Source organism: Chinchilla lanigera, unplaced genomic scaffold, assembly GCF_000276665.1.
Source record: "Chinchilla lanigera isolate Chin_1 unplaced genomic scaffold, ChiLan1.0 scaffold00137, whole genome shotgun sequence".
Taxonomy (NCBI): Eukaryota; Metazoa; Chordata; class Mammalia; order Rodentia; family Chinchillidae; genus Chinchilla; species Chinchilla lanigera.
Genome location: NW_004955538.1, coordinates 3,327,645 through 3,350,808, shown reverse-complemented (window position 1 = coordinate 3,350,808; position 23,164 = coordinate 3,327,645). Strand labels below are relative to the sequence as shown.

Below are 23,164 nucleotides of genomic sequence, written 5' to 3'. Positions count from 1 at the left end.
GCATGCCTGGTAAATAAACTCCCCTTGCTTATTGCATGAGAGAGCGTCTCTTGGAGTCTTCCTTCACGCGGCGAGATTCTCGACCCTTACAGTCATGGTGTTTATAGTTAGAGTGAAATTCAAGTAGAGTCGACTGACCTTTCTTTATGCTTCCTGGAAAGGGGCCAGAAGTTATTCTTTAAGTTGCTACTGGCAGGTGATCCTTCAGAGGATCAGAGGTAGCTGGAATCAACCTTTTAGTAAGGCACTTGGACGATCTTCAGCAGAGGAAGGTGGAACGGTGGATTCCCACAGGACCATCCTGAGCCTAGAGGCGCAGGGGCTTGATCCTGCTCTAGCATGAGTGTTTGAGAGTAAATTGCACTGTGTGATAGAAGCAGAAGTGGTTAATGTTGATTCACCTTAAAATCCCAGCGCCCAGGAGAGTGGGCCCTGGCAGTGGCCATCAGGACAGCGATGATGGTGGCAGGTCAGGTCAGAGACAAAACTGTCCCTACCAGCCCCAGACCTTTTGGTCAGACTCTGGGGCCTTGCATTTTCAGCTGGCCGCAGAGACATGCAAATGAACAGCTGGCCATTAGATTCGAGTGCCTTTATCCTGGAATGCCTATTGTGTGCAGTCACTGTCAAACCACCTTGCTCACCGCAGGCCTGTGCTGTCCCTTGCCATGTCAGCCTCTCTGTCCACCTGACCCCTCCTCCAGCCAGTGTTTGGTCTAGAGGAGGCCTGCACAGGATCATACATTGACTGCTGGCCTTGGCTGTCCCATGGACACCAGTTGGTGGGTTTTAGGCACTTCACATGATGGGAAAGACCTGGCTGTGGGTAGAAAAAAGCCCTTTAACAGTAAGCCAGACTCTGCAGCCACAAAGGCATAGGTTGTTTTGTCACCTCAGAACTAAAAGAGTTTGGTACCCTTAAGCCAAGCATATGGATATCCCCAGGCAGCTTGTCCAGGTCAGGCTGGGCCAGCCTAAGTGCGTTCCAGTTCCCTACCTGTCCTGGGTCACAGTTCCATTTCCCTGTCCATGTTTACGTTCAAGCTGTAGGGCAGACCCTGATGAGGTGCTTCTGGACTTGTCTCTGGTGATGAAATCCCAGTGCTGCCTGCAGGGCAAGCCAGCTGTGGCTGAGCACTTCTGTAGCCTCTTCAAATCCCCAGACCAGGCTGCTAAAGGCCCATGGCTGACAGCATGCTAGGGTCTTTTATGCCCACCCCCCGCAGGGACTCAGGACCAGAGATTTCTAAGGATCCTTCTGGGAAGGGGACCCAGGGGCACCAAGGGCATTAGTGCTCAGTGTAATTTCTTGAGCTTTCTCAAATGTGAGGTGCTAGTATCTGGCTCATCCTATTGTACATTTAGTGACCGTCCCTGTTCAACCATGCTGATCTCCCATGGACCAACCCACTCAGTGACGGGTCATCACCAGATTTCCAGAGTCAGGGAGGGCAGCCAGGAGTTCTGGCTGTAATCTAGGGCTTAATTTATATCATCTGAGTGAATTTGGTGTGAATGCTGCATTAAATCTTGCGTAGTTGAAATTTTGGATATGGTTGAAGAGAGATAGCCAAAGAGGTAGAAGAACTTGCCACAGAGGAACTTTTGGGGCTTAATTCTTTCTTCAACTAGGGTCTCTTTCTATAGTTGGACATAATCTTATATTAATTCTCAGTAAACTTAGAAATTTTCACCAGTGACTTTTAAACATATTTTTTATTTTTTTATTTTTGTCTTTCGGAGACAGGGTCTCGTTATGCAGTTCATGCTGGCCTGGACCTCACATTGTAGCCCAGGCTGGTCTCCAACTCACAGCGATCCTCCCAAGTGCTGGGATTACAGGCGTGTGCCACCATGCCCCACTACACATATTTTTAAACCTCTGTAGAAGTTAAATTTGCACTAAGACAAAGAACTTGAGTACTGTATTGCCAGAAGTGATTGAAATACCTTTTATGTACTTTTTTGATCAACTCCTTCTATTTCAAATTAGGTGATATTTCAGCTGGTGTGTGGCTCTGTGGACAGTAATGCACACTTACCATTCTGGGGAATTAGACTTGTAGAGGAAATAAACTGGTCATTGAATCTGTCTTTTAAGTTTTATTTTGAAATACAGCCCCACATTCAGATGGCTGAGCAATGTCAGAGGCCTTGGGTGCCATCCACCTGCGGTGTGGCAGTCTGGTGTCTGCAGACACACAATTGGTACAGGAGCTCAGTGTAGGATTATATGAGGTCTGGCACCTTTGTCCAGGCTCAGAGTTTCTTACTGCAGGGTGCCTTTTATGGCCTGCCCCTCACCCTCACCTTGCCATCCCACAACTGTCCCGTGAATGGCATTACATGGCATGTGGCTCTGGAGACTGACATTTCCTTCCCAGCTGGAAAGAATTGTTTACAGTTTGGGGCTGTTGCACATGGAGTATGTTGAACATTCTTATACTTGTTTTCACGTGAACCTTGGCATTCATTTCTTTGGGATAAATGCCCAAGAAGTCACTAAATAAAAGGTAAGAGGGTTGTGTGCGCAGGAGGTGAGATCTATGACGTTGAAGGGAAATTCAGAAGAAAGGCAGGCCTTGGTTTCCTGTCCCAGCGTTGTGTGGGCAAGCCCACCGGGGAGGTCCTGGGGACATGAGTTGGTGACCAGTTCTCATACAGCAGACTGTCCTGTGCTCCATCCTGCCTCTTGGGCAGGGACAATACATGCCCCATGCACCAGCAACCCAGAAGTACCTGGCACAGGGAGCCTTTGGATGGAGCTTTCTAAAAAGAAGCCTGAAGTTTGCACGTTTAAAATGTTTAATGCATTAATTTGTTCACTCGGTTTCGAATGACTCATTTGAAATTACAGTGTTTGGCTACATTACTAACACGAGAAGAGAGGATGTTAAGGCACCCTAGCTTAGCTTTGTGTTCTAGAAGGCAGTCCTTGCTGGAGTTCGTGCTGGGTGTCAGAAGCTGCCTGGCCCTGGTCCTAGTCAACTTTGCAGCTCTGAGGCCCAGGCTGTGCCCCAGCACAGCTTGGGGCTTTTGGCTGCTGCGTTGGGCCTGGGGGATGCCATACGGGGTCCCTGGGGAGTGCAGGGGACCATTGTGAGCATTGGACTCACCTGGTGGCCCAACGCTACTGGTGTGGGAGCGCAGCTGCATTTTGCTCCAGGCACCTTTCTGGGATGCAGCTTTTTGGTGTGCCATAAGCAACAGGATTTTGTTAGTAAGCATCTAGGGGGGCAGGACCAAATGTAGGGATAGCTTTGCTGCTGGCTGGGGGGTGGTCCTGCAGACCCTAGCACTGGCCCCTCTGCAGTGGTGTGTTTGATGCCTCATTATCAGGTCCATCCTCTCCCATAGACCCAAAGCTGAGATTCTTGGGGTAGGATTTTCAGGGTAGCTTTCTCCTGTTTCTATCCATTTATCTGTTGATGGAAGAAGTTGAGCTGTAGCTTAGAGCTTTGTCATTTGTGACATACAGGTGCAGGACTGCCTCTGGACCAGTGTTGGCCCCATGAGCACTATTGCCCCTTCTTTCTTTGAGGGTTGGAGACTGTCCTGGGTTGCCGTCTGTGAGGGCTTTGGAAGTGTGCTACATGGATCTTCCTTGGTTTTCACAGGGCACAATGTTTGCACGAGGACTGAAGAGGAAATGTGTGGACCAGGAGGATGACGGGGAGGGTGCCCTGGCCGGCTTTGGCACCATCCCTTCCTATAGCCTGCAGCGGCAGTCGCTCCTGGACATGTCTCTAGTCAAGCTCCAGCTCTGCCACATGCTGGTGGAGCCTAACCTCTGCCGCTCGGTCCTCATCGCCAACACCGTCCGGCAGATTCAGGAGGAGATGACCCGGGATGGTGTGGGGCAGGGGGCAGCACCCCAGAGCACTGGGCGGGCCCCACTCGACCGCCTGGTATCCACAGAGATCCTGTGTCGTACAGTGAGGGGACCGGAAGCTGGGTGCCCTGTTCCTGACCTGGGGGATGGCCCCTTGCAAGGCCCACTGCCTGAAATTTGCACAGTTGACGCAGCAGAGGTGCCCAGGAGCCCTCAGAGCAACCCTTGGGAAATGGACAGTCCTCGAGAAAGCAGGGGGAGCTTTCAGAAGTCGCTGGATCAGATATTTGAGACTCTGGAGCATAAAAACCACAGCTCCATGGAAGACCTGTTCTCAGACATGGACAGTTCCTACTATGACCTGGACACTGTGCTGACAGGAATGATGACCAGTGCCAAGCCAGGCCTCTGTGATGGGCTGGAGGGCTTTGCTGCAGCTGCCCCTCCTCCTGGCTCCACCTGCAAGTCCGACCTGGCTGAGGTGGACCACGTGGTGGAGATCCTGGTGGAGACCTGAGAGGAGGCCCCTTGATGGGCCTCGGACAAGACTGGAGTCCCAGAGAACTCAGTGTCTTATGGCCCACAGGGACAGGGGACTCGTTCCTGTACAAGCTCTCACTGCCTGCACCCAGCGGCCCTGCCTGCCCAGCCCTGCTGGTTGTGGGTTCTGAGAACGTCCTAGGACGGATGGCCATCGCAAAGGTTGCGGAAGCCTTTCGAAGGAGGACAGGCCAGAGTCTGCCGCCCCAGGACCTGGGAGCACGCCAAGCTCTCAGCTCTGGGCCTGTCCCTCTTGGTGTCTGGGGCGCTGCCATCGTGGAAGACGGCAGGCGCACAAGCTGCATCTGACCTGGTTTAAATTTAGATAGGTGAACTTTTTTAAATTAAGTTTTATATGTTTTGGACACTATTTTGTCTTAAGATATATTTTTAAAACTTTTATACTTTACCCTTTTAGTTTTTTTCCACTATTTTTTTAAAAGTATATTTTTTCTATAAAACATCTTTGCTGCTACTTTGGAAACTTTTATAGCCTGAACAGTTGCAGTTGGTGTGTTTTGTTTTTTTAGGGTTTGAGTAGGGGATCTTTTTCTAAAAGGGGACACACCCTATCATGGTTTTCTACTTTAACTTTGTGTGCGACTTCTGTGGTCAGTTCTGTGCTGTTACAATGGAGCCACATCATGGCAAAGCTCAGTTACAATGAGGACCATGCACAGCTATGCTACATTTGTCACTAGCTCTACTCAGAGCCATAGCTACCTAGACTTCAGTGCTGGGAGGGTTTTACTTATGCCTGTTTACATGTAAATCCTCTGGAATCGAAGCTTAAATATTTGTGTGGAAATCACGGTCTCGGGTGCCTTCCACTAGGTCACGTGCAGGGAGGACTCCTCATGCCCGGCTCCTGTGTGCCTTCCACTGGGTCTACCTGCTCCTTGAAATAGGTGCAGCTGATGCTGTGTGCCAGGGCTCTGTGGGTATGGAAAGGGTATGTGACCATGTGCTGTTGGGTTGGAAAATGCCTACATCTGCTCTGTTAAATTGGTTCTGGGACAACATTTTAAGGTTACACTGAAATCAGGGGTGAAAGAAGTCTGATTCTGAATTCTGGCTGCTCTGTCCTGAGGGTCAGTGAGGTGCTGCCCGAGCTGAGCTGGGTTGGCCGTGCCCTCTGGTCCTCCCAAGGGTCTCCCAGGTCTGACCCTCTAGACCTGCACGCACTCATGTTTCCTGTTTGTCATACACTTTTTTCTACTTTGCCTCCTTTGAGCCTGAGACGTTTGTTTTCTTTGTGCATATGACCATTCTTTAATGTTGGTGATGTAAACCTCACTGTATTAAAAAAGTATCCAACAAACAAAATGGAAATATGCTGTGATTTATCTACTCTGTCATGATCCTTGCGTGTTTTCCTAGTTGTCTTCAGGTGGGTGTATTATATAGGCAGTGAATGGCACTTTTACTTTCCTGCCCTCACGGAGTTCCAAAGCAAAGCTCTCCTTCACCTTGCTCAGCACTTCCCCAGTTCCATGGGCATCATCGGCTCAAGGTTAGACAGTGTGCGGGTTTGCCAGGGCTCAGCACCTTCACGGCATGAGGCTGCAGGTGAGCGCAGGCCCTGCACCTGAGTCCTAGGTCCACAGCAGCCTCCTGCTACTCTGGAAATGTTCCTTGTGGAAACTAGTTCAAAGGTGTGTGTTTATGTGATAAACCTGAAGCGGTTATTTCTTTATGGCCTTTCTGCCTTTTCTATATATCACTTGTTCAGTTTCAATACGAGCTGTGGTGTCTTGGCCGCCTTGACTAGTGTAAGGAGTTGGAGAGTGAAGCTCCTAGCGCCTAAGGCCGGAGGGGACCTGTCAGGCAGAGTACACCCGACACACCTCGTCTTTTGCAGGAGCACAGGTGTCCTGCATCGAGCCGAACTCTGTCCCCGTGTGTGCGGAGGAACTCTCAGCACTTGGAAATGTGGCCATTAGGGGTTGAAGAAGGCTGAAGCCCGTTCAGCTGCTGCCTTATTTCCTAGGCTTATTTTTTGCTTGCTGATTCGATGGAAGGTGCTTCTTTTTTTCTTTTTGGTTTTTTTGAGACAAGGTCTCAGTGTAGTGTAGGGTGACCTTGGCTTTGCTGATATATCCTGAGCTGGCCTCGAATTCACAGTGATCCTCCTGTCTCAGCTGCCTGAGTGCTAGGATTACAGATACGTGCCACCAGCCTAGCAAAGAAGGTGTTTATTTCTGCCATAGGTACAGTGGTTGTGCATCAATTTTACACAAATTTCTTGGCAAGTTTAATCATATAAATTTTTTTTTTTTTTTTTAAATAGGGTCTCACTGTGTAGTTCAGGCTGATCTTGAATTTATGGTGACTCTCCTGCCTTAGCCTCCCAAGTGCTGGGATTACAGGCATGTGCCACTATGCCCGGCTGTGGTATTTTAAATATGTAGGTACAGACTAACTTTGGTGGAAACAGATTTCCCAAGTGTTTCATAATTTTGTCTGTAAAATAGGGCATTTGATTTTACCTTAGTTGGTACTTAGCATGTGACAGGTGTGCATAATGTCCTGACACGAGTGTTGAGCGGGGTCCTGTGCCCAGGGAGGACACCCAGGAGGTCCCCCACAAGCCTGTTGTCTTAGCACAGAGCTTCGGTAGCTGTGGAAGTGCATCAGGAGTTCTAAGAGTTACAGAGCACTTAAGTGCTGCTGCAGTGAGAAGGTGATGGCCTCCCCAGGGAACCGCTGTTTCTGAGTCTGAAACATCTCAGGGCTAACGGTGCTCTCCTGTGAATGCTGCTGCTCAGTTCTTCCCCCGCAGCTAACCCTTGATTCTGGGCAAGTGTCAGAACCCTGAGCATGGCCCCCAGGGGCAGGCTGGGTTGCAGCGGTTAAAGCAGGGTAGTGTTGGCAGCATGAGGCTGTAGCCATGTGAAGTGCTTTGTGAGGGAGTTGTTGGGTGGTCTGGTGACTGGCGCCCCAATCTCTGCCTGGACATGCTTTCTGTGGCCCCTCTGCTGGCCCTGCCTGATGACCTGTGAACCTGAACCACGAGCATTCTTGGGGTGCTGGAATCAGCCTCAAGGACAAGGGAGTCCATTCTCTGTCACCTCTGTCTGTACTACTTCCACCTGCAGTGCACGCGCCACCCCTGCCAGGATTACTCACAGGATCAACCTGGTCCTCATTGTGCTCTGTGCCGGTGTTCTCAGTGTCCTTGGCGCCTGCTGCGGGTTTCATTGGAGGCAGAGGGAGGGGAGCTGTGCTGTGGGGGTGTGTGAGGGTCACAGTGGTGGCCTTTGCAGTGCCATTGTCCAGGGCTTCGGCTGTCCTCAGGCCAGGCCTCACGGCTGCCAGGAGGCTTGGGCCTCCCTGTAGGCACCAGTCCTCGGCCTGGCGTGGCCATTGTGCCCTGCCCAGTGGGCTCTGCACCCCCTCTCCATATACTACCCCCTGCACTCCAGCCCAAGCCACCTGTCCACAGGGCTGAGCAGCTTTGTTTCCCCAAGTGCACAGAGGGCAGGGTAGTGCCTCTTGCCCCTTGGGCTGGAGGATAGGGCCTGGGCACTGGTGTACCCCTCTGCCAGCCCCAAAGCCCAGGACACTTGGTGAGGGACACTAGCTGTGCAGCGTGGAGTGGGACAGTGTGTGTGCAGCTGGGGCCGGTGGACGGGCAGTGGGCGTGACGGTCACAGTGTTAATGATGCATCCTTAGAGTCCTGTAACACCTGGTGTTCACATGGCTGTTCTTCCCTAGAGGGGCAGAGGTTCTCCATGCGGACAGTGGCATCTCCACACATCCAGATGGTCAGCCTCTCCTGCTGGCAGTTTATCCAGGACCACGCAAGCACAAAGGGTGCAAGCACAGCGTTGTCACCTGCCATCCGTGCTATGCTGTCACCCCGTGTGACCTCACTGTTCGTTCCAGGTCTTCATTTCTTTAATTGTTTGTTTGTTTGTTTTCCGGTACTGGGAATCAAACTCATGATGTTGCGCTTGCCAGGCAGGCGCTGTACCCCTGAGCTAAATCCCCAGCCTCTCCAGGTCTTTATTTCTATTTGTTTTTTTTGAGACAAGGTCTCACTGTGTAGCCCAGGCTGGCCTCAAACTCATGGTGATCCTCCTGCCTTGGCCTCTGAAGTGCTGGGATTACAGGTGTGCATCATCATACCCATTCTAGGTCTGTTAAAGGAATTTGTTAAGCTGACCCCCTGCCCCCACCTCTAAAAAATATATATATATATATACATATATGTGTGTGTGTGTGTGTGTGTGTGTGTGTGTGTGTGTGTATATATATATATATATATATATACATGGTACAGGTGATGTTTCCAAATATCTCTACATTTTGGGGATGGTTAAATTGAGCTGTTTACGGACGCTTTACAATGATCTTTTTGTAGTGAGAACACTTACAATCTAAACGATTTTCAGGAGTTCAGGGTACTAACTATTCGCAATACCTCGCAGTTCTGTAGATCTCTTAAACTTGCCCCTCTCATCTGAGGCTGTGTGTGTACTCTTTTTTTTTTTGAGACAGGGTCTCGCTATGCAGTTCAGGCTGGCCTTGAGCTAACCTTGTAGCCCGGGCTGGTCTCGAACTCAAAATGATCCTCCTGCCTCAGCCTCCCGAGTGCTGGGATTACAGGCATGTGCCACCACGCCTGGCTGTGTGTGTACTCTTGAACTAATTCTTCATCCCCAGGGAACCCCTCTCCGTGCCTGAGCCCCATCTTTCAAGGTTCTCTGTATAAATGAACTCATTCTGTGTGTCTGCGCCAGGCTTGCTTCACTTGGCCTGTGTCCTCCCGCTCCGCCCACACCGTGACAGGCTTGGTCTCATTGTGCTGTGTGCTTGCACCTCACTCCTTGCTTGGTCTGTTTGGGCGTGCAGTAGGTTCCATGCTGTTGTGAGTGGCACTGCTGTGAACACTGACAAACACACGGGATGGGACTGTGGGGTCACACGGCAGGTGCAGTTAGGGGGCCGCCACACTGTTGCCCTGACAGCTGTGCAGCCTGGCTCCTGGTTCAGACCCTCCCAGCTCACGTTATCCTTCATTTTTTTGATGTCAGCCATCCTAACAGGTGTGGTGATAGCTCACTGTGCTGCTTTTAATTGCCTTTCCCTGATGATCTGAGATGTGGAACATCTTTTTCATGAGCATTTGCGTGTTTTTTGTGAAGTAACTACTCAGGCCCTTCATCTGTTTTTTGACTGGGTTATTTCCTTGCTGTTGAGTTGCGCTCCTATGTGCTCTGATGCTGACCACTTACCAGACACCCTGTGACTCACATTCCCCCTAGTCTCACCTCTTGGCTGTGCACAGCTGTGCCTCTCCCCCAGCCCTCCCTCTTCCTCCCTTTTCTGTGGTGGTCTTAGAGGTCCAACCCAGGGCCTTTGCACGGAACGACATCTCCAACCCTTTTTTGAGACAGGATTTGCAATGTTTCCCAGGCTGGGCTCAAACTTGTCACCCTCCTGCCTTAGCCTCCCAGAGTGCTGGGATTATAGGGCACGTGCCACTATTCCTTTTCTGTGCTGGTCTACACTATCTTCTAGTTGAACAAAGAAAAATTAAGTCAGCTTTCATAAACATCTGGCGTGCACACACAACCTCCCAGGTAGAGCTGTCGGGTGGGTGGCCAAGGCCCAGAGGGGTGTGACAGCCACTCCCTTCTCCCTTCAGAACAGAAACAGTGCCTACCATCAGTGCCTGACCGAGCTGTGCCTTATCTGGGTCATTTGACTGGGAAGCTGGCCTCTTCTGGGGAAGCTGGTACCTGGGATTGCCTGGGCAGGGACAAACAGTGGGGTCCCAACTAGAACCTCTGACCTCTCCAGTGTGACTTCTCTTTGCCAGCCCTCAAATTCAGGCCTGCATGGGGACAAGATTTCAGTACCAGTCCCTGCAGAACTAATGAGTCAACAAGAACACAGGCTTACCCAGGCCTTTTTATTTAATAAAAGTTTACAAAAAGTAAGTGCTGGATGCTTGGCTCTGCCCTCAGAGGGAAAGAGCTGCCTCAGCAGATGACTAGAGAAGCCTCTGACTGAGGCCTCCCACCTACTCCTCTTCCAGGGGAAAGGTCTGTTTCCCAGGCAGCTGGGCAGGGCTGGGGTACAGGTGTAGGCGCTTCCAGCAACAGTGCCCCAGGGGTTCCTGAGTGTGGTCAGCCGCTGTCTCCACAGTGACATTCAGTGTCTTCCCCTTTCTTCTGAACTCAGATCCAAGAGAGCTGTCTGGGGTCACCACCAGACACTCAGCTCCTGCACTCTAGCACTCCGCCCCTCCACCTGCGGGCTAGCCCTGCCACAGGACGCTTCCTCTGTGCATCCTGACAGGACCTGACGCTGGTCAGGGGCTCTGGACGGTGTTACAGATCTTGGGACACAAAGGAGTTCCCAGTTTCTGGTCCCAAAGGGGATCAGTAAGAAAATGGGAAACGCCTCAGAAAGGTACAAAGTACTCCTGTTTTTAGCAAACATTATTACTGAAGAATGCCATTTTTAGGTTCCATGGAGCAAAGATCTTCTTTTTCTGTGGGATGGTGATGTACCGCCCGTTTCCATGGAGGGGTGTCTTCAGGAAGAGGCTGTAGGTAATCAGGCTCCCCTGTCTGCTGGCTGGTGTCCCTGAGGGCTGTGAGGAGGGCAAAGGTCAGGTACACATGTGTGTGACTAGAGGTGTGGGGTACTGCCACCTGACTTCCCAAGTGACCAGGCCAGCTTCTTACAGTTCTATGCATCCAGCTGCAGTTCCCGAGACGGGTGGGTCTGTTTCTTAGGTGGATTCTGGGCGCTTGTGCTGGGTCTGGCCCCACCCTCCCTGCTTGCCTGGGACTGCACAAGTGTTCACACACACGGCTGCTGCTGGCCACTCCTCCCCCAGTGTCAGCTTCTGTGAGTGACATCTCGTGGCCCAGAGACAACAGCCGAAGCCCCATCTCTAGAGGCTTCTGCCCAAGAGCAGAGGGGCAGTCTCCTGAGGCCCCTGCCAGTGGCCCAGTGTGAACTCAGGAGAAGGACCCTCTTGGGCAGCCCCCAGCAGCATCACCTGGCAGCCCTGTGCCAGTCATTGAGAGTAAAGCTCACAGGGGCTGGGGATTTAGCTCAGCGGCAAAAGCGCCTGCCTGGCAAGCGCAAGGTCGTGAGTTCGGTTCCCGGTACCGGAGAAAAACCACAAAAAAAAAAAAAAAAAAAAAAGAGAGTAAAGCTCACAACAGTAGGGCAGCACCATTCTTGTGACTCACAACCTGGCCCTTACCATGGCCTCCAGGGGCCATCCTCTGTTCTGAATCTGTCCTGAGGTGGGTACCAGGAGGCCTCGCAGGGGGGCTGCTCCTCCCTCTGGGTAGCAGAGCCCTTACCTGCCTGTCCCTCTTCCTGCTGTGGTCTCCACTGTGATGGTACCAGGTGGCTGCCACAGACACAGATCTCAGACCCTGAGATTAGAGCTCACCAGATCCCGTAGAGGCATCTGCGAGCCACCCAGGTGCAGGGCCAGGTGCAAGGCTTGGCAATGATGCAGGGGAGCCCCCCTTAGCCCCCGTCCACAATTTTCGTAGATGACACTTGGGTCTGTGGCGCCTGTGGGACTATAACATTGCCCTACGCAGCAGCAAAGCTCATTTTCCCTCAGTCCACAGGACCTACATGCAGGAAGTGCGACTCAACACACAGGCAGGAAGGGCTATGTGTCTGTGGACCCCACCACCTTTCCCAGGCCTCTCTGGTGGTCCTCACCTTAGTCTGGATCAGGGCTTTGCAGTGGTGCAGACGGAAGCTGCTGACTGCCAGCAGTTCTTCAGGCTCTTTGAGGCTGAGACCCTGCAGAATGTGACCCTGGCTTCCGGAAGGGATCTGGGGAAACAAAGCTCTGTCACAGCCAGTGTGGTCATCATTTTCCTTCCTGAGCACCTGAACACATCTGTCGCATGCATTCTACAACGGCACTGAGTTCTGGACACTCAGTCCTCTCACAGGTCGGCCACAGGGCACCCTGCTCAGCTGTGCCACCTGCTGCTCGTCACCTGGTTTCCAGGCCTGTGCACTGCTCCACCTACCCACATGTCCCCAGAAGTTCGCGTGTTAGGAATGCAGCCCCCAAGCTCTGTGTCCATGGCCCCTGGAGTGGGCTCGGGGAGGGGATCAGCACCAGAGAAGGCCTGAAGGGCAGAGCCTCCGTGGGGGCATTTGCACAGACAGGAAGAGAGGCCCCGGGGTAGTACGCCCCCTCCGCCTGCCGAGATGCCCTTGCCGCACTGTGCTCTGGTCTCCAGCCTCCAGGACTAAGCACCGAGCACACGCCTGCACCTCCGGGTTTCCCCAAACTCGCTGCTCAGCACCACAACACTGAGTCACAGACCAGGACAGCCCCACATACCCTGACTGCTCCTGGTTCTAGGCCTCCTGGCTTTGAGTGCAGCAAGAGGGGGTCAGGCTCCTCTCCACTCCTCCCCACCCCTCACTCACCTCCCGACCAACCTGTGGCGTAGAGGCCTTCACAAGGGCCACCACCTGCCTGGGCAGCCCCTTTTGAGCTCCTACATTTAAAATGTCCATAGCACTGACGAACAGAAAAGGTCTCTGCCTCCCGTGTGGCAGCTGAGAGGCCCTCCCTGTAGTGTACACTTTCTCTGGTAACTCCCTGCACCGTGGCTGACCTGAGCCAGGGCTCTGCCCCTGCATCTGGGATTCATCTTGGGGCCAGGACATGATTATGGCTCACATGCTGGGCCCAACCCTGCCAGTGGTGGGTGATGCTTACTGCACTCAGGGGTGCAGGCGGCCCTTACCCACTGCTGAGGGCGCCTTCACCTGGATAATCCCATTCCTTGACTCCTTATGCTCCCTGGGCCCACACCAGAGCCTGCCCTCATTCCCTGCTTCCTGTCCGCAGCCCTGGAGGTACAGACAACCCCTGGCAGTGTCCTCCTGCCTCAGTTCCTCGGGGGAGTATTCAGGAGGCACTGACTGGGCCTGTGGGCTCGCACACTTCAGGGCATTGGCCACCCACTCTGAGTGCACATGCGCACAGTCTACAATCAGCTCCTCACCCTCCTGCAGGTGTGCACAGGCGTCTGAGGACACCATGCTGCCCGTGACAGGGGCCACCCGGCCCTCACACCATGCTCCATCTAGCTGTCCCCAGCCCTGCCCTGCCACAACCATTCTAAGTCAGTGGCCTTGAGGACTGGGAAGGCAGATGCCCCTGCTGCAGACCAACCATTTTTAGCACCCATCCTGTCCTAGGTGGGTGGCCCTTAGAGTATGTCACAGCCACCTGAGGCTGCCACAGAGTCCCAAACCCCAGCCAACTTACCTTCTGAGCAGCATCCACGCCGAGAACGAGAAAGAGGTTTTCCTGGCAGCGAGACTCGCTCCAGAGGCACTGTGACATGGACATGGCGTCGGTGTTCTGAAGGTTTCTCCAGAGCTTCCTTGATTCAGAACTAGAAAACCATCACATCCATTAGGAGAGTGACAGCCTTCCAAGCAGATCCAAAGCCCAGCTGTGGGCAGAGGGCACCCAGCCTCGAGGCTCTCGGGGCAGCACCCAGCAGCACTGGGCTGTGGCGTTCCCTTGTGAGTTTCCACGCCCACCCAAACACCCATGATGTCTGCACCACCCCCGCCTGTCTGTCCACAGAGCGGCCCCCACAGGCCCCCGCACACACTCTGAGGGCTCCTTCCAGGAGCAGACACCTGAGGCCAGAGGCTATGCTGGGTTGTTACCTACATGCCTACCGCTGTGCTGGCACAAAGTAGATGTGCATAGAGCAGAACAAGGAATGTGCAGAATGAAGAAATGAGTGGGGGATGTATGTCATGGCCCATGATACTGCTGAGTACAGGGTGAGGGGGGTCTGCCCCAGTTGTTCCCACCCTCATGGGGAAGGGGAAACAGTGCCCAAGAACTGCAGCACTAGACAGGGTGTGCTAAGCACCTAGTTGCTTTCAAAACACCCTGGTGTCTCAGACCATGAAAGCAGGTTCTACTCTTGCCCAAAGTACCACTGGTCCTCTAGCTATACCAGTCCCTGGCCTGCTAGGCTGCCCTGGAGGCCCGCTCTCCCAGGGGCCAGGCTTTGCAGGAGCACCACAGAAGGCTCCAGCCATGTCCCCAGCCCCTTGTGGCAGAATGGCCTGTCTGCAGGGTTCTGATGAACCCTGTGCCCAAGAAGACAGGGACACCGCAGGCCAACCCAGCTCTCCCCACCTCTGCGATCCCACCTCCTCCCCTCCTGGAGGTCTTAGGCGAGCATCTCCAGCAGCTCCGCCCAGCCCAGGTCTCACTCCTTGAGCACAGTTCCTGTCAACTCCAAGTCCTCAGAGGGTTCATACAGCTGTGACTGATTGCCCACAGGAGCCTCAGCCCTGTGGGCAGCACCAGAAACAACACAGGCTGACCCTGTGGCTGGGTGGCTGCTCCAGCGGCCCCTCTGCCCATGCCCAGCCCAGTCTGTCCCTCCTGCCTGTGCAGAGACACCAGAGGCCTGGTGCCTTGGTCGGTTTGTTCTGGTGCTTGGGGGTGGCACCTCTGGAGCATCCTTGTGGGCTGTGGTTCCCATGGACACCCACAGGCGGCTTCTGGAGTGACAGCCTATCTAAGCAGTAAGCACAGAGCCTCCCACAGCTACTTTAGCAAACAGTACGAAGGCAGAGCTGCTGAGGGGCTTGCTTAGTTCCGACCTAAGTTCATTACCACAGTCTGTGCACAGATGAGAGGCCAGGGTTTTCTTCCTTGTTTGCTTCTAAGAAATGGTCTAAGGTGGAAACGTCTTCAGTGGTCTGCTCGACTGTAACCTCTTGAAAAGCAAACCTGAAAATGTTCTTATAGCTGACAACAGGCTAGAAAGAAAGAACATTTCAAAGTTAGGGGACATGCACACATTAGGCCACCTTATGCCAGCTGACTTGGTACAAGTGAAATCAGCACTTGACTGCACTTAACTGGATGATCAGTGCTGCCATCCCTTGACAGTCATTCCTGAGATTTCTGCACTGTGCACAATCACGCAGTGAGAACCCCAGGACCTACAGGACATGGGTGAGGACACAACTCCAGCTCCATCAGCAGCACAGGGAGAAGGTGCCCCCTCACGTTACCCAAAGTTCCCAGTAAGCCGGACAGGAGAGATGTCTGCAGTATGCAGGGACTGTGTGTGTATTCCACACTGCTCAGCCAGGTGAAGTTTCTACATTTGCCTAATGTGTCCTGCAAAACTTCCATTATGTTCAAATGGTCCCTAGTATATCAATCACATTGGAAGAAAATCCTAGTTTCTAGCAAGCATGACAGCAGAGCTGACTGCACTAAAAGTGAACCTGTCAGAGGTCCAGGATCCATCTACAGTTTTCTTCCTCAGTGATTTTACTTATCTCCATTCTGTGGTGTTTGAGGTGAACCAGTTTTGGAAGAGACAGCAGAGAAAGAGGAGAAATGTCAGGAGAAAGATAGTCCGAGGAGCAGTGGTAGGAGAAAGAGCCCACTAGCAAAGAGGGTCAGAGGTGCTGCAAAGGCTGGCAGTGAGCTCTGAGGAGGGAGCGGGGTGAGGGGCCAGACATTCCCCAGCTCATCACTCTGAAACTGGATTGGGATTACATGCTTTTAGGAGCTGGGACTTCCCATAGCTGCAGCTTCAGAACTGGGGCACAGAGCTCCTTCCCCAAGAACCTAAATGGGGCCACAGCAGTGTAGCTGCTGCTGAGGGGAGAGGGTAGGCCTGGGGAGCAGTGGTCAGGGAAAACAGACCAGCCTTGGTGGTTCCACCTGACCTTGGTCTAATCTGTTTCTGCAATATCAAGAGGACAGGATGGCCAACCACTTTGCAAGTGATAAAGGCCAGGAGAGAAGAGGACACTCAAAGGCTCAGCAGGCCCCCCACCCTGGCCAGTGCACTAAAACCTGCAGGAGATCTGTGGGCCTTCTGGTGTGCAATATACTGCCCACTGAACAGGGTGACAAGCACTGCAGAAATACCTCTGGAGACGGGTCAACGGCAGTTCCTGTCACCCAGAGTGCAGCCTGGTGTGGCTGTTGGGAACCATGCTCCCTTGGGGCAGGAGGGGCTCTCCACCGCTGAGGTTCTGCAGGTCTCTGCAGCAGTTTCTGCCTCTGTGAAAACTGCTCAAACTTGACTGAAGATTCCTGAAAGCCTTCGAACTCCCCCCAGGCGCCACTCAGCTCTCCTGGGTCTGCACCCCCGGCGGTACCGGAAGGGAGGCCCTCTCCCCCGCAGCTGCTGGCTTTCCCATCCAGCAGACGATTGTTGCAGCAGGTCCCTACACGTTCCAAACTGTCACCACTCTGTCCCCCAGCTACCTGATGGAGGGAAACCTCGCCTGGTTCCCCCGCATCATGCACGGACTCTCTCGTCAGCTCCTCCTGGCCTTGCATCTTCGTCCAGCCAGGCCAGCAGACCGATGGGAGGCAGCTCAGAGGACATGCAGCCGCTGAGCCGAGCTGTCCGCCCCTCCGCCGCGCTGGACCGGCTGGGGCGTCTCGCTTCCTACGGGGAGTCCACGTGTGGCCGCGGAGCCCACAGCTCCAGCGCGCCGGGGACGCGCGCCGCGCCACTGCCCGGCGCCTGCACGTGCGGGGGACGGGTCGGTGCAGGATCGCGTCCTGGGGCCGGACAAGTGTGGCGAGTGGCGGACCCGCGCGGGTCTGGGAGGCCCCGCTGATCGCGGGAGGGGTGCGCGCCCGAGCGAGCCCGCAGGAAGCGAGCGCGGCTCTGCCGGAGGGCGCGAGGGCGGCGCGTGCCGGGGTCTCCGCCGGGCACGGGATCCGAGGCCGGGCTCAGGCCCTCACCCACCTTCGCTGAGCGTTGAGCCTGCGAACCTGGCTGCCAGCAGCAACCTGCAACCCACCGTCCTCCAAGGCCCGCGCCACGCGTTGCCCGGCAACGGCGCCCACCGGCCTGCTTCCGGCGCCCTCCGCCTTGACGTCAACGCGCCGCCCGGGCGTGGCCAGGACCGGCCCGCCCTCGCCCCCTCCGCGGGGGATGCCCCGCACCACTCCCGCGGGGTGGTGGGGTCTCGCTGCCGCCCGCCTGGCCCTCTGCCTGACCCGAGAGCACAGCGGCCCCGGAGCAGAGCCATCGCCGCCCCCACCCCGCCCGGGCCTGCCCTGCGTGGTTCTGTGCTGCTGCGGGAGGTCTCCCCACGGGACGGGGCTCCCCGAGGACCAGGGTCCAAGCCCGGCGCTCTGACGAGCCGGTCCCCAGTCGCCCTAACTTGCCACAGCCCGCAGAGCAGGATCGGGGGCCACCCTGTCCTTCTCGGTCCCACACAATTCGGGGCCTTCTCACCAGCCAGCCCAAGGCAGAACAGGGCCAGTCTGGGCCACCAAGACTCCCCCTCCTGTGCCACCAGCCCCAGGGGAAGGGCCCTGATGGGCTAGCCCTGCCCCTCTGCCAAGGGATGCCCCGCCTAAGGCTCACTCCCCACCGGCCCACACTCCTGCCTGAGCTGACAGCTCCACTGCAGCCACGCCCTGCCTTCTTGGGAAGGGAGTGCCAGGCCCCCTCCAAGCCCTCGTCCACGCCCAGTCCACAGCCGGGCTCCCAGGCCTCCGGCCCTCCGGCCTCCTTGAGCGCTGTCCTTGTATGAGTTATTCAGTCCCTGCCCATCCGCTGGGAAGGTACTGAAAATTTTGATTTTAAAGTGACAAGATGAGATCATTCTCTGCATCTAGGACTGCAGCCGCCCCACCCCCACTTCCTGAGGGACAGACTGGCCTGGCAGCACCCAGGGGGCCCTGCCACCAGACTGCTCAGGAATAGGTCTTGGCTCTGCCACCCTGGCACCAGCAGTGGCCCTGCAGCTGTCTGGCTTTGCGGTGAGCTTCAGCTTACCTCATCATGACCAGGGACAGCATCAGCCAGCAGGTCCTGCTGTCTGTCCATCCCCAGTGCCCCAGCTCCCCTTGCCCACTGTCCTAGCCATCCTTGAGCCCCAGGGAGTGAAGCGTCCTCTCGTGCATGGGGCAGGGGGACTGAGCCCTGGCCCGCAGGGGAGGTAGGGAGTGGGGCTGGAACAGCTTTCCTGGCTGCCAGCGACTCCCCAGCCCCACTCCCCAGCCCTTTTTAGGCCTCAGTTTCTGAGTGGAGAGTGAGGAGCCCACTGTGCCCCTCAGGATGATGTAGGAGGAAGGGACCCAGCAGCCAAGCAGCAGCAGTGGATCCAGATCTTGGTCCATGGGCCCTGGCTGGGCTGACCTGCATTCCCTGGCATGGCCACTGAGCGATGGTCCCAAGATGTCTGTGTCCTCATCCCCAGAAGCCATGCATGGAGTCCTTACCCTCAATCAGACCTCACACACAGGGGAAAGGATCTCGAAAGCAGAAGACAGTGGTGGGTTATATGCTTGAGCCCGGATAAACCATGGTCTTTGTAAGAAGGAAACAGGCTGGGCGTGGTGGGACACGCCTGAATTCCAGCACTTGGAACCCTGAGGCAGGAGGATTGCCGTGAGTTCGAGGCCAGTCTGCTCTATGTAGTAAGTTCAAGGCCAGCCTACACACATAGCAAGACCCTGTCTCAAAAAGAAAAGAAGGAAACGGGAGGTCAGGGTCATAGATGTAAAATTCAAGCAGAGGTTGGAGACACAGGGCCAGGAGCCCAGCAGTGCTGATACTCAGAAGCAAGGAAGACAAGGAGACAGGGCTCCCTTGAGGCCTCCAACATCCAGAGTGGGTTGTTCTAACCCAGGCAGCTAACGTGCCTGGGGGGTCCCTGGTAAGCCCACTAGGAAAGGCTGCCTTGAGGAAAGGCAGAGGGGACCCTCTCCTCAGTAGCCAGCCCTGGCTGTAGAAGGGTGTGGTAGGTGGCTTCTGTCCTTGGGACGGCATCCAGGGGACTTGTCCTGCTTCATCATGGTGCAGCCACACCGGGTGCAAGCCCAGGGATGGCCACCAGGGGCTCCCTGAGGGGCCTGGCTGCAGAGCGACCAGCTGTTCAAGCCTATTTGGTGCCATCTGCTTGGGGAGAGTGGGCCAGAGGAAGTTGGTTCCCATCAAAGCTGGGGTGTGGAGGACACAGGCCATGACCCTCAGAGCCCCTGGAGGGGCTATATGCAGTGTGTCAGGAGGAGGAGCCCAGGTGACCGTCCCAGGCTGCCCTTCCAAATCAGTGTCCACCAGAGCCCCAGCCCTGGAAGGGCAGGCAGCTTCCTCTCTGGGACTTTACCGTCCCAGCCTCAGGAGAAAGTGCAGTTTGGGGCCCAGGGAAGGTGCTGTTCTGCAGGAGCTTGAGGTCATCCTCATTCTCCTGCAGTCCCCAGGTGTCCTGCTTCTCCAGGATCCTGGGACCCCAGTCTGTGGCCTCTGTCAGCCTGTGATGTCTGGGCAGCAGGGTTAGCTCCAGAGCCAGCTAAGCCCATTGCCAGAAGGGTGGCCTAGACACAGGGGCAAAAGGAACAATGCAGCCCCCAACATGACCCCCACTGCCCAGCTACTGGAGCCCAGCCATGTGCTGGGCTGTAGGGTGCAGAGGAGGGGACCTAGGAGCCACTCAGCCCTGGCTCGGGGACAGGCGGCTGAGGCAGGGCCACTGTACACAGGGAGGGAGGGGAAGTTGTCCTGAGATCCTAGACCAGCAGGCCCGTACCCTCCCGTTGTCCCCAGGTAAAGGAGGGAGATGCCCCCATGCCCTCTAGTGGACCATGGCAGGGCAAGGCAGGGCAGGGACGAGGCAGAGCTGTTTTTGCTGTGCTGCTGCAGTACCACAAGCAGGCATCAATCATTGATGCCCAGAGGAGCGCACGGGAGAGCAGGCGGGGGGGTGGGGCGGGCAGGCTGGGTGCCTCACCAGGCCCTGCCCATGCCTGTACCCCGTCTGACGAAGGGTGTGGGCACAGAGCTGAGAGCACCCCTGGGGTGGCACCGAGTGGAGGAAGGGCCTTTTATCCCCTGGGGTAACACTGAGTTGGGTGTATTTTTCCCTTGATGCAGGGGTGGGCGACACTGATCCCTGAGCCCCAGCATTGGCCATCCACAGCTCAAGCTTTGTCCCTGGGGGGGTGTGGGACGAGGCTGGAGCCGAGCCATGATGACAGGAGCCTGGCAGCACTGGGCTCTGCGGCAGGAGACAAAGATGGTCAGGCTTCCGCAGCAGGGAGGACTAGCCGTAGGGTGTGGCATCCCCCCCTGCTCCGGCTTGTGGCAATCTGACCTGGGACCTGGCAGTGGGGAGGGGTTCTGGCTGTGGTCTGGGGCATGAAGGCAGCTCCCACATGCCTGCAACCTGTCCTCTGTCGATTCATCCACCAGAGCCTTGTGTGAGGTAGAGCCCAGGAGTCCGGGGGGAGGGCAGGTGGGTGCTGTGGTGGAAAGCTCTCTGGGCAGTCCCCCAAAGGTCTCTTCCTCGGGGTACTCTCACTTGGCCTGAAACCTGAGGGGGTTCCCAGAAGGGCAGTGGCAGGCAAAGCTGTGTTAGAGTCCTTGGCTTGCTGACCACCACCCAGTGGCCCCACCCCTGGAGCACAGGGACCCTGCCCACTCCCACCCTGAGTCTGGGGTCTGCAGGTGACAGAGCTTCAGCAGGCCAGCTAGCAGCCTCCCCCTTCATCAAAGCCCAGGGAGCAGGGGGCCCCTTGCAAGCTGTGGCCGCCTCCACAGCATGGCACCCAGAGGGCCCGTCACAGTGAGTCCTTTCTTACTTGGTTTTCACAAAGGCAGCCTGGAAAGGAGCAGAGGGGGGGAGCCCCAGGATGCACTCCCTGCCCCTCACTAGGGCCCGTCCTCTCCTTCCCTCAGAGCTGACAGAGCCACTTCATTCCAGCAGGAGCCAGGTGACCTCACTAAGACCGTCCACCTACTACAGGAGGAACAGGGATCTGGGTCTGTGCCCTAAGGTTCCACAAGACTTGCTCCCAGGCCTGTACCCCCAGGTCGCAACAAGCACAGTGGAGGGGGGGCTGGGGATTTAGCTCAGCGGCAAAAGCGCCTGCCTGGCAAGCGCAAGGTCGTGAGTTCGGTTCCCGGTACCAGAGAAAAAAACAAACAAACAAACAAAAAAACAAAAAACAAAAAACAAGCACAGTGGAGGGGGGGCTGGGGATTTAGCTCAGCGGCAAAAGCGCCTGCCTGGCAAGCGCAAGGTCGTGAGTTCGGTTCCCGGTACCAGAGAAAAAAACAAACAAACAAACAAAAAAACAAAAAACAAAAAACAAGCACAGTGGAGGGGCTGGCTGAGATTCCAACAGACCCAGGGGGTGGGCACACACTGGGGCACAGGTGCCCGCACCCCCAGCCCCGAGGGCGCTCTCTCCTTACACCCGGGCCACTCACCAGGGAGAGGGATGAGACCCTGTTTCCGCATCTGAAGGAAAGCTGTTCCCATCACGCCGCAGCAGGAGGCTGCCAGGCCCTTCCTGGCAGCTACTCCAGTGTGTCTGACCTGCTGCTGGCAGGCTGCCTGTCGGCTGCAGCCCAGCAAACGGGAACAGCCAGGCATGAGTCATTGACCGGCTGGCTCACCTGCATGTCTGGAGCGTGTGCACCTGTGTGTGAGTGCATGTGCCTGCACCCTGGGGCCCATCTCCGCACACGGGCCTGAGAGTGAGTGTGTGTGCACACTGTGGCCTGGGACGCCAGGGTGACCTGTGTCTGCGACTGTGTGTGTTGTGGGCTTCTCCTGCTGCAGCCCAGCCTCTGCTGTGCCCCTACTACTCCCAGGCTGCCCGCTACCCAGTGTTGCACCCCAGGAAAGGCATGCGTGTGTCCCTCGGCCTGGCCTGAGCAGCACATTGCCAGCGTTAGGGTTAGGTCCTCTGTGGTAGCTGTCCCCTTTGGGTTCTGTTCCAGCTGTCTCCTGGCTGTAGGGCTCCACTCCACACCCTGGGTCCCTGCCCCCAGGTTTGCATGCCAGGTGCCAGACCCTGGAGCCCTGCCCTCCTTGTCCCTCCCTAATGCACCCCCCTCTGCATGGCACCCAGGTGATCCTAGTGAGGCTGCCAACCCCGTCCTCCCTCAGCTTCCGGAGTGTCCAGGATCCTTCTGCTTCTTCTCCGGCTTGCCGTCTGGGTCAGGCAGTGCCTCCCCTGGGGCCCAGCTGCCTCTGCTCCGCCTGACCTCAGCAGATCCTGCCGAAGTCCCCTCTGCAGGGCCCACCTCGGCCAGCTGACTTTCAGCTCTGGCTCCTACTGCACCCTCTGTGCCCACACCACTCCACTCGCTCTGTTCTTCCTGCACTTGGCCTGGGCGCGGCTCACCCCGAAGGTCCCAGCCTAGGGGGCCTGCAGGAGGCCTCCCCAGCCCTCAGTACCTCAACTCTGCAGGCTCCCCTGGGTCTGCAGCAGCCCCAGCTCCAGGGCAGGCCCAATAGGGTGCTAATCCCTGACGCCGCGGAGGTCCCCGGGCTCTTGACGAGAACCCAGACAGGATGAATCCTGGCGGGAGGTCGAGCACTCCCCACCGGCACAGCCCACTGTAGCTTTGCCCGGGGCGCCCCGTCCTCGCTGGACCACCTAGCCTGTCCTCGCCTCTGCAGACCCCTCTCCAGTTCCATCTTGCCCTGGTGAGCCCAGATCACAGGTCGTCACCTCCGTGGACTCCTGCACCCCACTGCCCCCTGCAGAGGCGGTAAAGACGGCGGCGGGGCTTAGGATCTGGATGTCTTCGGGTTGGTTTTCAGCCCTCTCCCTCGACCCAGAAAGGCCGGCAGAGGGCGCCGGGCTGGCTGGGAGCAGGGGCTTGGGGCGGGGCCTGGGGCCTGCAGGGCGGGACCAGTGATTGGTGGGCGGGGCCGCGACCGGCCGCAGGTGGCCGGGCTGGGGCGTGGCTTAGGGCCTGTGGCCCGAGGCGGGGCGGGGCCTCGGA

The 23,164-nt window shown here is 56.1% G+C and overlaps 2 protein-coding genes and 1 long non-coding RNA gene across 7 annotated transcripts in view; 1 reads left to right on the top strand and 2 right to left on the bottom strand.

The window, feature by feature from the left end:
* Nucleotides 1–5,693, top strand: part of Cdca4 (cell division cycle associated 4) — an 11,348-nt gene extending 5,655 nt beyond the window's left edge. The window contains exon 2 of the mRNA XM_005410853.2: nucleotides 3,618–5,693. Within this exon, the coding sequence (XP_005410910.2) occupies nucleotides 3,624–4,349 (726 nt within the window). The 5' untranslated portion in view covers nucleotides 3,618–3,623 and the 3' untranslated portion in view covers nucleotides 4,350–5,693. The remainder of the gene's footprint in view (nucleotides 1–3,617) is intronic.
* A 4,581-nt stretch (nucleotides 5,694–10,274) lies between these two features.
* LOC102030237 (chromosome unknown open reading frame, human C14orf79) overlaps nucleotides 10,275–23,164 on the bottom strand; it is a 15,483-nt gene continuing 2,593 nt past the window's right edge. Inside the window, exons 1-6 of one of the 5 annotated variants that reach the window (XM_005410851.2) lie at nucleotides 17,159–18,804; nucleotides 16,324–16,852; nucleotides 15,046–15,191; nucleotides 13,663–13,792; nucleotides 12,084–12,200; nucleotides 10,275–10,980 (exon numbers count right to left, since the gene is read on the bottom strand). In XM_005410851.2, the coding sequence (XP_005410908.1) occupies nucleotides 10,816–10,980; nucleotides 12,084–12,200; nucleotides 13,663–13,792; nucleotides 15,046–15,191; nucleotides 16,324–16,740 (975 nt within the window). In that variant the 5' untranslated portion in view covers nucleotides 16,741–16,852; nucleotides 17,159–18,804 and the 3' untranslated portion in view covers nucleotides 10,275–10,815. Of the gene's footprint in view, nucleotides 10,981–11,136; nucleotides 11,471–11,522; nucleotides 11,758–12,083; nucleotides 12,201–13,662; nucleotides 13,793–15,045; nucleotides 15,192–16,323; nucleotides 18,811–23,164 lie in introns of those variants that run through there. The other 4 variants (XM_013507885.1, XM_013507884.1, XM_005410852.2 and 1 more) reach the window with 4 other exon arrangements.
* LOC106147281 lies at nucleotides 18,836–21,781 on the bottom strand. Its single transcript, XR_001232092.1, has 3 exons — nucleotides 21,635–21,781; nucleotides 21,004–21,161; nucleotides 18,836–20,735 (listed from the first exon to the last, which is right to left on the bottom strand). It is a non-coding gene; the product is annotated as an uncharacterized LOC106147281 (long non-coding RNA).